General features: G+C 42.9%; 1 protein-coding gene and 1 pseudogene across 22 annotated transcripts in view; one reads left to right on the forward strand and one right to left on the reverse strand.

Moving 5' to 3' along the window:
• Nucleotides 1–13,980, reverse strand: part of KMT2C (lysine methyltransferase 2C) — a 287,946-nt gene that overhangs the window by 165,806 nt on the left and 108,160 nt on the right. For 19 of the 22 annotated variants that reach the window (XR_006298642.1, XR_006298641.1, XM_043589991.1 and 16 more), the window contains 2 exons: nucleotides 7,030–7,171; nucleotides 467–667 (listed from right to left, as the gene is read on the reverse strand). Coding sequence is in view for 20 of the 22 variants with exons in the window: in XM_043589991.1 (XP_043445926.1) it covers nucleotides 467–667; nucleotides 7,030–7,171 (343 nt within the window). In the remaining 2 variants the exon portion in view is untranslated. The remainder of the gene's footprint in view (nucleotides 1–466; nucleotides 668–7,029; nucleotides 7,172–13,980) is intronic. The other 3 variants (XM_043590000.1, XM_043589992.1, XM_043589983.1) reach the window with 1 other exon arrangement.
• LOC122488886 lies at nucleotides 9,632–9,763 on the forward strand (annotated as a pseudogene).

Raw genomic sequence — 13,980 nt, forward strand, 5'->3', positions numbered from 1 at the left:
GACAGCTCCACGTTCTGTGAAACGTAAAATAACTCAATGACAAACTAAGAACATGGGTAGTGAAAACCACCTTGATTTGGTCATTCTGTTAGATTATATCCATACAATTAAGAGTTTAATCAGAGGAAGGAAAGAAAGACTTCACTGTTTTACTTTCTTTCTTCTTCCCATTTATAAATTCCATAAACTCCCTGTAGTTTTATGTTATGCTCTTTAAAGGCTTCTTCTAAAGGTTAACTTTTATGATCACACTGACTTTAGTACCTTAATGAAGATAAACTTTTTTTTAAATAAGAAATTTTGAGGAAAAGAGTGTGTGTTAGGACTAATGAGGCACAAAGCATCCTATGTATGTTGAAAACCATGAGAAATGATTCAGTAACAATCCCATCTACGTATTCACTGGCTGAGATGGAATAAATTACATATAGCCTTGCATTCCAACCATTTATTCAAAATTGCTTACTTTCTCTGTCCTCTTTGTTTTCGTGATGCTGAGTTTTGTATTTTGTCACAGGTTCCATTGCTGTTGTCATCAATGTCCTTCTTGTTAAAAGGCTGGCTTTTCCACGGCAAGATAAACCCAGGCGTTACTCTAAATTGTTTTAAGTCTCCTTGTCCTAAGGAACTTTTTTCACCACAGTAACAAAAAGCGCAGAGCTGTTCACTGGTAGAAATGAAAAGAAAGAGAAAGAGAAAGTAGTTTTATTCAACTATTTTTTTAAATGACAGACTGTAGATAGTTCTGCTTCAAAATTAAATATTATGACTGTAGTGCATGATAAGCTTTTGAGTATGTATATGCCATAAGAACAATTAAGTTTAATAAACAATTAAACATCTGTAATTCATAACATGACTTTTTAGAGTAGTAAACATACCAAATCAAAAAGTTCTAGTTTCGGGGCACCTGGGTGGCTCAGTTGGTTAAGCATCTGACTCTTTATTTCAGCTCAGGTCAGTGATCTCACAACACTTTGTGGGTTCAAACCCCACATCGAGCTCCATGCTGACAGCATGCAGCCTGCTTGGGATATTCTCTCTCTCTCTCTCTCTCTCTCTCTCTCTCTCTCTCTCTCTCTTGGGATATTCTCTCTCTCTCTCTCTCTCCCTCCCTCCCTCCCTCCCTCTCTCTCCTTCTCTCTCTCCCTCCAACTCTTCCCACTTGTGTGCGCACTCTAAATAAATAAACTTAAAAAAACATTCTAGTTTATACTTAGAAAAACTAATTTCTTTTTAATTGATTCAAGAAAATCGAAATATTAAAAAGAATAAAGAAAGTAAAGCTAAGGTTGGGAAAGAAGGTAGGGTTTAATGGCCACTCTATTACACACTAGCTCTGTAAAATATGTGATGACAAAGTTTTATTTAACCACTTGATGGACCATTCTTTGTGCATGACATACATACAAAGCACATTTGACCAAACATGGAGACATAAAAATATAAATTTAGGTGGTCAGTAATGAGGGGTGTGTGTGAAAGAGTTAAAGAGCAGTGGAAAAGGGATAAATAGGCAGAGCATAGGAGATTTTAGGGCAATAAAACTATTTCCCATGATACACTGTAATGGCACATGCAGGACATTATGCATTTGTCAAAACTCCTAGAAGTGTAGAACACAAAGAATGAACCCTACTGTAAACTGTGGTGTGTAGTTAATAATAGCATATCAATACTAGTTTATCAGTTGTAACAAATGCGCCACAGTAATGCACGATGCTAATAATAAGGGAAACTCAGGGAGGGAGGGGAGGCTGGGAATAGAAACTCACTGTACCATCTGCTCAATTTTTTTGTAAACCTAAATTTGTTCTAAACAATACTTATCTATTAACTACAATAAAATTAAAAAGCTAAAAGGCAAAAAACAATATATGCTTACGGAATAGATGCTTATTAATAAGGAACCTTAGAAAGAACAGAATTAGAAGAATTGCTCCTTGAAAGGGGAACTCACTTACACTGTTGGTAAGAATGCAAACTGGTGCAGCCGCTCTGGAAAACAGTGTCAGGATTCCTCAAAAAGTTAAAAATAGAAGTACCCTACTATCCAGCAATCACACTACTGGATACTTACCCAAAGAACATGAAAACACTAAGTCAAAGGGGTACATGCACTTCAGTGTTTATTGCAGCATTATTGACAATAGCCAAGACATGGAAGCCACCCAAGTGTTCACCAATAGATGAATGGATAAAGAAGATGCGGTGTCTACATACAATGGAATATTGCTGAGCCCTAAGAAAGAATGAAATCTTGCCATTTGCAATAACACAAATGGAGCTAGAGTATTATGCTAAGCAAAGTCAGTCAGAGAAAGACAAATACCATGCGATTTCACTCATATATAGAATTTATTGTTGGGCTTGTGTGTTTTTTTTAAGATCACATACATCTTTGACTCTACTATGGAAAATTTTGAACATAGACACTAAAGTAGAACAACAGTTAATAAATGCTCATGAACCCATCCATCAGCTTAACCTGTTAACAATATTTTGTGTTTCTCATTTTATCCATGCCCCCCTTATTTTATTTTCATTTATGCTGGAGTATTATTATGTTTTTGAAGTTTTTATTTAAATTCCAGTTAGTTAACAACGCAATATGGGTTTCAGGTGTAAAACTTAGTGATGCATCACTTTCCTACAACACCCTGTGCTCATCACAACAATTGCCCTCCTTAGTACCCATCACGTATTTCCCCACCTCCAACCTCCTCCCCTCCTATAACCTTCAGTCTAATCTATCAAGTTAAGGAAGTCTGTTTCTTAGCTCATGTCTCTCTCCTTTTCTTTTCCCTTTGCTCGTCTGTTCTGTTTCTTAAATTCCACATATGAGGTATGTGGAATTTAAGAAACAAAACAGATGAACATAGAAGGGGGGGACAAACCAGAAAACATACTCTTAACTCTAGAGAACAGACTGAGAGTTATGGGGGGGGGGGGGTGGTAAATAGGTGAAGGGGATTAAGGATGTACTTGTCTGGATGAGCACCAGGTGATGTGTGGAAATGTTGAATCACTATACTGTACACCTGAAACTAACATTACACTGTACATTACCTGGAATTTAATTTTATTTTTATTTATTTGAGAGAGAGAGAGAGAGAGAGAGAGCGAGCGCACAAGCAGGGGAGGGTCAGAGAGAGAGGGAGACACAGAATTCAAAGCAGGATCTAGGCTCCGAGCTGTCAGCAAAGAGCCTGACTGGGGAGGGGGGCAGGGCGGGCTCGAACCCACAGACCACAAGATCATGACCTGAGCCTACATCAGACGCTTAGCCGACTGAACCACCCAGGCGCCCCTAGAATTTAAATAAAAACTTTTTAAAAATACCAGAAGGGGGCACCTGGGTGGCTCAGTCAGTTAAGTGATCGACTCTTGGTTTCAGCTCAGTTCATGATCTCACGGTTCATGGGTTCAAGCCCCACATCAAATACCACAGCTAGCAGCATGGAGCCTGCTTGGGATTCTCCCCCCCCACCCAGGTTCCCCATTTCATCTGCCCCTCCCCCACTTGCACTGTGTCTCTCTCTCTCTCTCTCTCTCTCTCAAAATAAATAAACTTAAAAAAAAGAATAAAGAAAATTAGTATTTCTTAGCTTTAAAAAAACATTATGGGGGGACTTGGGTGGCTCAGTGGGTTAAGCATCCGACTTTGGCTCAGGTCACGAGCTCACAGTTCTTGAGTTCAAGCCCTCTGTCGGGCTCTCTGCTGGCAGCTCAGAGCCTGGAGCCTGCTTTTCGGATTCTGTCTCCCCCTCTCTCTCTGCACCTCCCCCACTTGCACTCTGTCTCTCTCTCAAAAATAAACATGAAAAATAAAACAAAAAAAAAATAAACCAACTTTAAAGAAGTACCCAAATCACTAAAGAATTAGGTGCCAAGAGATGGAAGAAGTAAGGCAGTCATCTAAACCTCTCAGAGTAATTTATTAACTCTAAAGGTGTGAACAAGGAAATTTCTGGCTTCTGCTTTGGGTGTAGAAAGCTGCAAAAAGCACTGCTCCCACAGTCAAAGAATCATCTCACCAGGCAATCTAAAAATTCACTCTTCGTAAACACATCAGATCACAGAAGTCACCGGGCAACCAATTCACCTCCAACTGAATGAAAGGCACTTCCGAAGAGAGGTGGGACACAAGCATTCGCTTAATCTAGAGAAGAGGCCATTTCATGTCAGACAAGCAGCCTAAGAAGAACTCAGTTGAAACCTTTTAACAAACTGCTGATGTCCAAGTGTGAGACAGTGTGAGAACACAGAACACCTGTGACCCAGAGACACAGGTAAGCTGCAACCCACTCAAAGCGTCTCTCTGCCCCCCTCTCTGGGCGCTCGCGCACAATGCTTGGGGCCGTGGGGACGAGTCTGGAGAATGTGCCAGTCACGGCCCGAAGCCCGGGAAGCAGAACAGCAGCAATATGGGGAAGGCGCAAAGACCCACCCAGATCTTTCTCGCTCATTTTCCCTGGTGGGCTGGTGAGGGCGGGACGCAAGAAGGCACCTGCAGGGAAGACCAGCTGGTCATGGAGGAAGAGAAGGCGGGGAAAGGAGGCCTGGCCCTGGAGGAGGAACAGGGCTGTGTTCTGGACGAGGACCACAACGGGCCTCCCCGGCCCGGCATGATGGCGGGATCCCCGAGAACACACAACCCGGAGACCAGAGCACGTGGGGTCTGCCAAAGAGTAAAGCGGAAGCAGAACAGAAAAGTTCTGCCAATCCATGCTCTCACCGCAACTCTCACTCATCACTCGTGAGGATACAAAACAGTAGAGCCACACACTGGAACACACTGTGAAATTCTCTTTAAACAAACTTACCTTTCTCCTCTCCCACGTATTTACAGAAGTGAAATGAAAATCCTACGTTCACACCAAAACCTAAGAGTGAATATTTATACCAACTGTATTCACAATTGCCAAAAACTGGACCCAAATAGTCCCTAACAGGAAGTGGACGTACTGTGGTGGGTGCCTCCGGAAGACAGAATCCTGCTCAGCGATAAAAAGGAAACAGCTACATATATAAATGTACAGGTGATATATACAATGGCACAGGTGAGTAAAAAGGCCAGGAAAAGAAGTTAAAAAGGCCAGAATCAAAAGAACACATACCCTACAAGTCCATTTCTATGTTACTGCAAAGGCACTAAACTACAAGGACCTAACGCAGGTAAGCGGCTGCCACAGCCAAACAGGAATCAGGGACTTTTCAGTGAGATGGACTGTTCTGGATTTTGTTGTGGTAGTGGTCATGCCCCGGTGCACAACCGTCAAAACCCACTAAATGGGTGAATTTCACTGTATATAAATTAAACCTCAATTTTTAAAATTGGGGGGGAAAGTTGGGGGCCCAAGACAAAGGAAACACGAATAGGAAGCGTATGGCTAAAATAACTAGGGGCACCTGGGTGACTCAGTCAGTTAAGTGTCGGACTGTGGGCTCAAGTCATGATCTCATGGTTCGTGCTTCTGAGCCCCACATCAGGCTCTATGGTGACAGCTTAGAGCCTGGAGCCTGCTTCTGTGTCTCCCTCTCTCTCTCTGCACCTCCCCCACTTGGGCTCTATCTCTCTCAAAAATAAATAAATGTTAAAAAAAAATGTTAACTAAAGCAAGAGAATGCTAGATGAAAGATGCAAAGAAGTATAAAAATATGACAAAGCATTTATACTATTAAGACTAAGAAACCAACTGGAATGCTTAGTTTGAATTCTTTCAAAAATATATTCAGTACAGCAAAGAGATATGAGGTCTGAATCTTAAGGAAAACGATCTTAAAAACAAAATATAGGGGCACCTGGGTGGCTCAGTCGGTTAAGTGGCCGACGTCGGCTCAGGTCATGGTCTCACAGCTTGTGGGTTCGAGCCCCGCATCGGGCTCTGTGCTGACAGCTCAGAGCCTGGAGCCTGCTTCGGATTCTGTGTCTCCCTCTCTCTGCCCCTCCCCCACGTGTGCTCTGTCTGTCTCTCAAAAATAAATAAAAATCTAAAAAAAAAAAGAAAATTAAAAACAAAATATAATACATGATCAATGGGAAAAAATTATCAATCCAACAGAAAAAGTACTGCCTTCAGAGAGCTCATGTGATAATCACACAATCAAATGAACTGTTGAGAAATAACAAGTGCTACTAAGAAAAAACAAAGCAGGATTAATGCGTAAAGTGTCACGGGGACTGTTTGCTTTGTTTTTCAGCCTACACTTTTATTGTGAAAAATGTCAAGCCTCCCCCAAAATGGGGAACAAGCTACGTATGGGTGAGGTGTCTACTCTACTTCCAAGTGGAGATGCCAAGCAAACGACGGAGAGGAAGGTCTGCGCCTCAGAGACAGGGGAGCCCTGGAAATATAAGCGTGGAAACAGAAGGGTTCGTTGGCACGCAGACAGGACTTGGCCATCGCACTGGTAATGACCATTCCCAGCCAATGAGTACAGATGGCAGTTCACAGGCCGAGGACCCCAACTATAGAGGTACGGAGTGTCCGCAGAAGCCAGCAAAACCGTGAGGAGGCATGGGTGCCCAAAGCAAGAGTGAAAACATCTCAAGAAGATGGCAGTGGTCAACTGGTAAACGCTTTCATGCTTTTATTCACGTCTTTCCCATGAGGTCTAAAAAACTCCAAGAATCAAAGCTGAATTGTACACAGACAGGGTTTGAAAGAATGAAGAGAAGGAACGAGAGTATAAACTTACGTTTACAGGTAACTATCAAAAAGATCAATCGTTACGCTAGAAGCTCGGCGTTATTTCTTCAGCTAGGAAGAGCGAGCTGGGGATACTGTGTCCTGCTCGGAGGAGACGAGGGCCACGTGACCGTCTACTGCTCTGTTGTACGATCACCTAAGCCCACAGACGTGCTTTACCCCAATCACACACAGAGACATCAGTCACAAACCTAAAAGTACTAAAAAAAAAAAAATTCCATCCGTATTTACATACCAAGCTTGTACTCTGAATTCTCTCTCTAGCCAACTCCCCGCCTGTCACTAATGCCCACGCCAGCTGCTTTCCTTCTCTGACCTGATTTTGACTTCTACACCAACAGAGACCAGGGAGCTCGCAGAGTCCTCAGACACCGAGCGCTCGAGGACTGGGACTGGCCGTTTGCTGATGTCCACTTCCGCTTCAGCATCCTCTTCTGCAGACTGTTCTTTGATTTCTGCTGTAAACAAGAGAATATAAAAAGTCACTCGTGCGCCGAAACAATCTTTGACGAATTCATCTATAAAGCGTACACTGCAAAAGAAGAATGAAAGAGCAACGGCACTACTTCATTAACGCAGGGGAAGTTTCTGTAAGTAATTGATGGCATGGCTTAGATTTACGCTCTACTGCAAAATGATCATCAAAACAATGTAAAACATGGCACACTGTTCTTTGTGCCAACTGACTCAGCCAAGTGTCATCTAGTAAAAACTGTTAACCTTATTTTTAGGATTATAGTGGTTCATCTATAGAACAAATGCATTTCAATGTAACTCACTTAAAAGGTTGGGGGTGCCCGGTGGCTCAGTCAGTTAAGCATGTGACTCTTGATTTCAGCTCAGGTCATGATCTCACAAGATCAAGCCCCATATAGGGCTCTGTGCTGACAGTATGGGGTCTGCTTAGGATTCTCTCTTTCCCTCTCTCTGCCCCGCCCTCGTTTGCATGCAAGTGTGCGCGTGCTCTCTCTCTCTCTCAAAATAAATTTTAAAAAATGGGTCTTTACAAATAAAATCATTAATTTAAAAAAATCATTACAGTCTTAATTATCAGAGATTCTAAAAGTAAATGCTTAAACAGTGCCTGGGTGGCTCAGTTGGTTAAGCATCCAACTTCCAACTTCGGCGCAGGTCACGATCCCATGGTCTGTGGGTGCGAGCCCCGCATCAGGCTCTGTGCGGACAGCTCAGAGCCCGGAACCTGCTTCGGATTCTGTGTCTCCCTTCTCTGCCCTTCCTCCACTTGCACTCTTTCTCTCTCTCCCTCTCTCTCTCAAAAATAAATGAAAATGTTAAAAAAAAAATTAAAGTAAATAATTGAAATTCAGAGCACATCTGGACTCCATTGCCTTTTTCATTTATCCTCAAGACTCCAACCCCAGACACCTCACACATGCTCTATCATATCAGGAGGCAACCGACCAAACACCACGGCCTCTAGTATCGTGCTTCTCTCTGAATAAAAGTGACCCACCCCCTCTCTTCGACCGCATCACTGGACATTCACAGGAACTGCCCTTCCACCGGCGCTCCAGCCGCAACTCCACGCTCCAGTCGGTCCTTCTTTTCTAACTCGAAATTTACTGAGACCTTTCCCCACCACGACTCCAAACAAAAGAAACAAACAAAACGCACTTACGGTCCTTCAAGCTTCTCTTCTCCGTCTCTGCTTTCTCTTCCCAGTAAAATTCACGAAATGGGACTGTGGAGGGACTGCACCTTCTCTAACGGACAGCCTCCCCCCGCAGTGCTGTTCTCTCCACCGCCACTGCCAGCAACAGAACTAACAGTCCAGGGGCTACCCGCAAACCTTCAAACTCTGTGGAAACTCATCTGGCACTAAGGACAGCCTCCTCCTCAGGGAAGTGTTCCTTCCCCTTTTCTAAGCGGGAGGTGTAACGGTTACTCCAGGCGTCAGAGGCGGAAAGACTGGCTCTCGAGTACCAGCTCTACCAGCTCCCATCTGTACAATTCATGGAGCCCCCTCTCGAAGTCTGCAGACCGACAACACGACCATATATCTCACGAGGTGGCGAAGGAAAATTAAATGACCTAGTATCTGTCTCTTCAGCTGTTTTCTTTCAGACCTCTAAATGTGGAAACAGCCCCCGGGATGTCTTTTATGTGCTCTCTCTTCTTGAAGAACTTAATTGTTATCCAGGTTTTCAGTCTCCTCCGGACTTCATGGTCTTCAACTGCCATCTGTGGCCCCGGCCCCTCCCCTGAGTTGCAGACCTTACTTTAACTGCACTCTCGACATTTCTAGCAGCTTCAACACTAAATTCCACACCACATCTGATCTCGTATCTCTTCAGTCTGACTTTCCTCTGTGACTATCAAAATCTTCTAAATTCATAACGAATTTGAGGTAAGTATTTTGACAGTTAATTTTGAGAACTATTAATTGTTCAGTTACAAAAACTACAAATAATCGTAAGCCTTGTCAAATCATAAAATGAATGATGAAATAAAGCATCGACCAGACAGTCTGGGTTCTCCTATTTAAAACAGCATTGTTCTGGAGGGTCTGGCCGGCTTAGTCGGTGGAGTGTGCAACTCTTGATCTCAGGGTTGTGAGTTCGAGTCCTACACTGGGCTCAATTAAATTACTTAAAAATAAAATCTTTAAAATAAGTAAAAATAAAAATAAAATAGCATTCTTTCGTAAACCCGAAATAGAACAGTTAGCCATAAACCAAGTGCTTGTGGGCCTATCAATCAGATTGCCTATCTGATCTACCCCCAGCCACAAAACTGACACAGAGTGCCTAGAATCAAATCTACAAATATAAAATATATTTATAGCAAAGGATGATAAAAAGATTTGCAAACTTTACTAACATATCAAATTTCTTTACGACAAAAGACACCATGAACAAAATGAAAAAGGACATCAGAGATTAAAAGAAAATACATGTAGCTTTGCGCAGTGGCAGTATCGTAGCCAATGAGGTTTATCCGAGGTGCGATTATTGCTAATTAAAAGAAAATACATGTGATTTGTATACACCGATAGGTATTCAACCAGAATATGTAATGTAAAGAACTTCACCGGTGCACCAGGCATGGACAGAGGATAAAACCCATACTCTCTTTTACATGCAAATTGCAGTATGGCACTAACTTCTTAGCTACTGACTTTATTTCTCAACCTTCTTGGTAGCTAATCACGGCAAGTTATCACCAGCAGAGGATGACCAAAAGTCCCCATGCATCCTCTATGTCCCCTAACAGGAAGGGATTTGCCCTGGACTAAATGATGCTCCCTCTTTCCTGTGGGAAACAGGAACACAGACACATCAGCAACCCAGATGCAATGTTGCAGATGAGAACAACATTCTCGTGAAGGGCAGAGAAACAAGATGAAAGGAACGTGGGTCCAGAAACAACCACAGGGAGCAAAGATGACCCATCAGCCTGAACCTCTCACTTTCAGAAATTCTACATGAAAGAAAAATTAATGTGTTTTATTTACACCACTGAGATGCCCTGAGCACATGTTTGAGGCCTGTGTTATAGCATTTTAACCCAAGCCCCAATTAACACAGAAGCCAGTAGAAGGAGTGGGGAACTGCCAAAGCAAACACTTCAAATGTGGGTTGGTGATCAGGCAATGAGAAGTGATACTGGAGTCTGGAAATCACCTGACCCTTTTCATGCCGTATTTGGTAGATCTGTGATCCGCAATACATTGGAGAGCAGATCGGTGCCTCCAGAGCCTAAAGCCCTAGGGGAAGCATCTGGAAAGATCCAAAAGTTATTCTGCGTTGCCTGTCCTCTGCCGCTTTTATGACCGAAAAGAGGAAGTAATACGATTCTACCAGACACATGGATTCCCTCTATTATATTCAAAGCACTATAAAATGACCATATTTAAAATGCCTTTGAGGAAGCATTTCCTTTCCACCCAGAGATGCCCTGAGCACATGTGGACATGCTCTTTTTGCACCATCCCCCTTCCTAGGCAAGGGTAAGAGTCAAGATAAGGAGAATAAGAGTACCTCAAAAGGTCACGAATCATGAGCCACACGGGCCAGGGTCATGCACCATTACATCTCCTGGCAGCATTCTTCTCCTCAGAGCCCACTCTGTTGAGCCTCCACCCCCAAACTGAACTCCATCCGACGGGGTGCAGCCTGTCTGCTCTCCGGTGTGTGCTGCTATCTACCACTTACAGCCTCTCGTCGAAATTTTTCTCCAAACTGTAGCACGATCCCAACTATTTCCTTATTTTCATCTCCTTCACAAGGAAAATGCACAACACTTTTAACATGTTTAGCAGCTCTTTTTGCTTATAACTAAGAGGAAACCAGTAGGCAGACTGTCTCTCCACGTGTGTCTGTCTCCCTGTCTCCCTCTCGTTCTCAAATTAGACCAGAAGGAGGTGGCAGGGTTAAACACGAATGTCAATGGTAGGTTCGCAGGTTTTCAGGTACGCAGTCCTTAGAAACTAGGCTCCCTGCATTTCAGAGGGGAAAAAACAGACTCAGACTACAGGGAGTTTGTGCTTCTTGTTTGGCTTGGTTTGTTTGTTTTAAGTGGGATCTGGAACGGGCCTGACCCACAAAGAAGGGAACAGTAAGGCAGGCTTCAGGAGTTCATGCTATTCTCCTTCTGCTTCCAGCTCTTACTGCCACTGAGTCGGCCCAGGATCCTACCCTGGATCTGCTGAAGGCACAGTAGGGATTGATGGATTTTTGGTTTGGACTTTGTTGTTCTGGTCATTTGTCTTCAAAGGAATAAGGAGAAATAAAGAGGAATCTCATGACCACTATCTGGGGGGCCAGAGCCAGCCACAAAATAGAAACTGAAAAAAGTTTCCCTAAATATGTGAAATGACACATAAAACTCTTCATTTAGCAGGATAAATTAGATCTTACTATCTGTCAAAGTCAAGGCAGGACAATTAAACTAATGTTTATGTCTCTCTCTTCTCCTGGCCCGAGCCTTCGAAAAGTTGCCAAAGTTTCCATCAAAAAGAATGAAATCTTGCCATTTGCAACTATGCGAATGGAACTGGAGGGGATTGTGCTAAGTGATATTAGAGAAAGACAAATATCATATGACTTCACTCCTATGTGGAATTTAAGATACAAAACAGATGAAATAGGGGAAGGGAAGCAAAAATAATATAAAAACAGGGAGGGGGGCAAAAACATAAGAGACTCTTAAATATGGAAAACAAACTGAGAGTTGCTAGAGGGGTTACGGGTGGGGGGTGGCTAAACGGGCAAGGGGCACTGAGGAGGACACTCGTTGGAATGAGCACTGGGTGTTACACGTAGGGGATGGATCACTGGAATCTACTCCTGAAATCGTTATTGCACTATATGCTAACTTGGATGTGAGATAGATAGATAGATAGATAGATAGATAGATAAAATAAAATCAAAAAAAAACTGCCAGAGTTTCACAGCAGAATGTGAAACAGATTGCTCTGGTTGAAAATGATGTCATCCAGGGGCGCCTGGGTGGCTCAGTCGGTTAAGCGTCCGACTTCAGCTTAGGTCATGATCCCGCAGTCTGTGAGTTGGAGCCCCGCGTCGGGCTCTGTGCTGACAGCTCCGAGGCTGGAGCCTGCTTCAGATTCGGTCTTGGTCTCTGTCTGTCGTTTGTCTGTCTGTCTCTCTCTCTCTGCCCCTCCCCAGCTCACACTCTGTTTCTCAGAAATAAATAAAAATGTTTTTAAAAATTTTTTTAAAGAAAAGAAAAAGAAGGGGCGCCTGGGTGGCACAGTCGGTTAAGCGTCCGACTTCAGCCAGGTCACGATCTCGCGGTCCAGGAGTTCGAGCCCCACGTCATGCTCTGGGCTGATGGCTCAGAGCCTGGAGCCTGTTTCCGATTCTGTGTCTCCCTCTCTCTCTGCCCCTTCCCCGTTCATGCTCTGTCTCTCTCTGTCCCAAAAATAAATAAATGTTGAAAAAAAAAATTAAAAAAAAAAAGAAAGAAAGAAAAGAAAAAGAAAATGATGCCATCTAAATATCTAACCAGAGATGGTCTGGTGAAATGACTATAAACTCAGTGACAACTGACAGAATAGTTCTGATGCCAGTACTTGGTTATCCACAGTTCACTACTAAAAATGCACTCTACAACACCACCCTGTGCCTGTGTCTAAACCATAAAACGGCCCAGGCTCAGGCTCGGCTCCTCTGCCAGCTTGCAGTTTTTGCATTTCAGAGCATTCTTTTCGTTCAAACGGCTAACAGCCCAAAACCATGAAATGGGAGTGCTTTTTACATTTTAAAACTTCCAGTGTTCTATTTTTCTTTGATATAAAATATTCCATGTATCTTTCTCCTTATTTTGAACTTGATCTAAAATAAAGGCAACGCTGCTTGGTCAGAAAATGCTTTAAAGCCACAAAAGTCCACCGTGACCACGGGGATGACAGAGAGGGGATTTTATCCGTGGTCCTTACCTGTGTTTCCTATTGAACCACTAGGTGGCACATGTGCAGAGGTAACTACACTGAAGAACCTAATCAGGTGTGAGGAAGTTCCTAAGAGAACATGTACAGCCTGTGCGTCTCATTCAACGGCATTGCCTAAGAGCTGTGTAAATCTACGGGGTTACAATGGCAAATTAGATCTAACTCCTGCCCTTACACGATGCCATTCCTCCCATGACTCTTACTTAACCCCAAATGGTTGCTTTTGTGAATGAACAGCAAAAGGCTGTTTTAGTCTGCTGTATTAGTCAAAATCAAAGGCTTGGAGTCAAATGGTCCAGAATCTGCATTTCCAAGCAATGTGACCTTGGCAAGTCAGCTCAGCTCAATTTCAGTTTGTTAATCATTTAAAAGATAGCTAGCACCACCTGGTATAAAATTGTCTTTAGGATTAGAAAAGACAATACGTGTAAAACATTCAGCCCAACGCCTTAAGTATATGGCAAATGTAGGTATGTGGTTGCTATTCTGATTATCTACATTCACACACTACATTTTATCTATTTACTTTCCCATCTAGTTGGGTATTACCCACTAAGATATCAAACTCTTCTTGATGTCAGATCACACATTATTAAATTATACTGTGGGAAGTGATAAGGATTAAGAGAATATTATCAGCTCCTGGTTCTGTGCTAGGAGGTAACAAATCATTATTTTAATTTTTTTAAATTTACTTTAGAGAGAGTGAGAGCAAAATACTGTGGGAGAGAGGGGCGGACAGAGAGAGGCAGAATCTCAAGCAGTCTCCATGCTCAGAGCAGAGCTTGACACTGAGCTTGATCCCACAACCCTGGGATCATGACCTGAGACCAA

The sequence above is a fragment of the Prionailurus bengalensis genome, chromosome A2 (genome assembly GCF_016509475.1).
Source record: "Prionailurus bengalensis isolate Pbe53 chromosome A2, Fcat_Pben_1.1_paternal_pri, whole genome shotgun sequence".
Classification (NCBI taxonomy): Eukaryota; Metazoa; Chordata; class Mammalia; order Carnivora; family Felidae; genus Prionailurus; species Prionailurus bengalensis.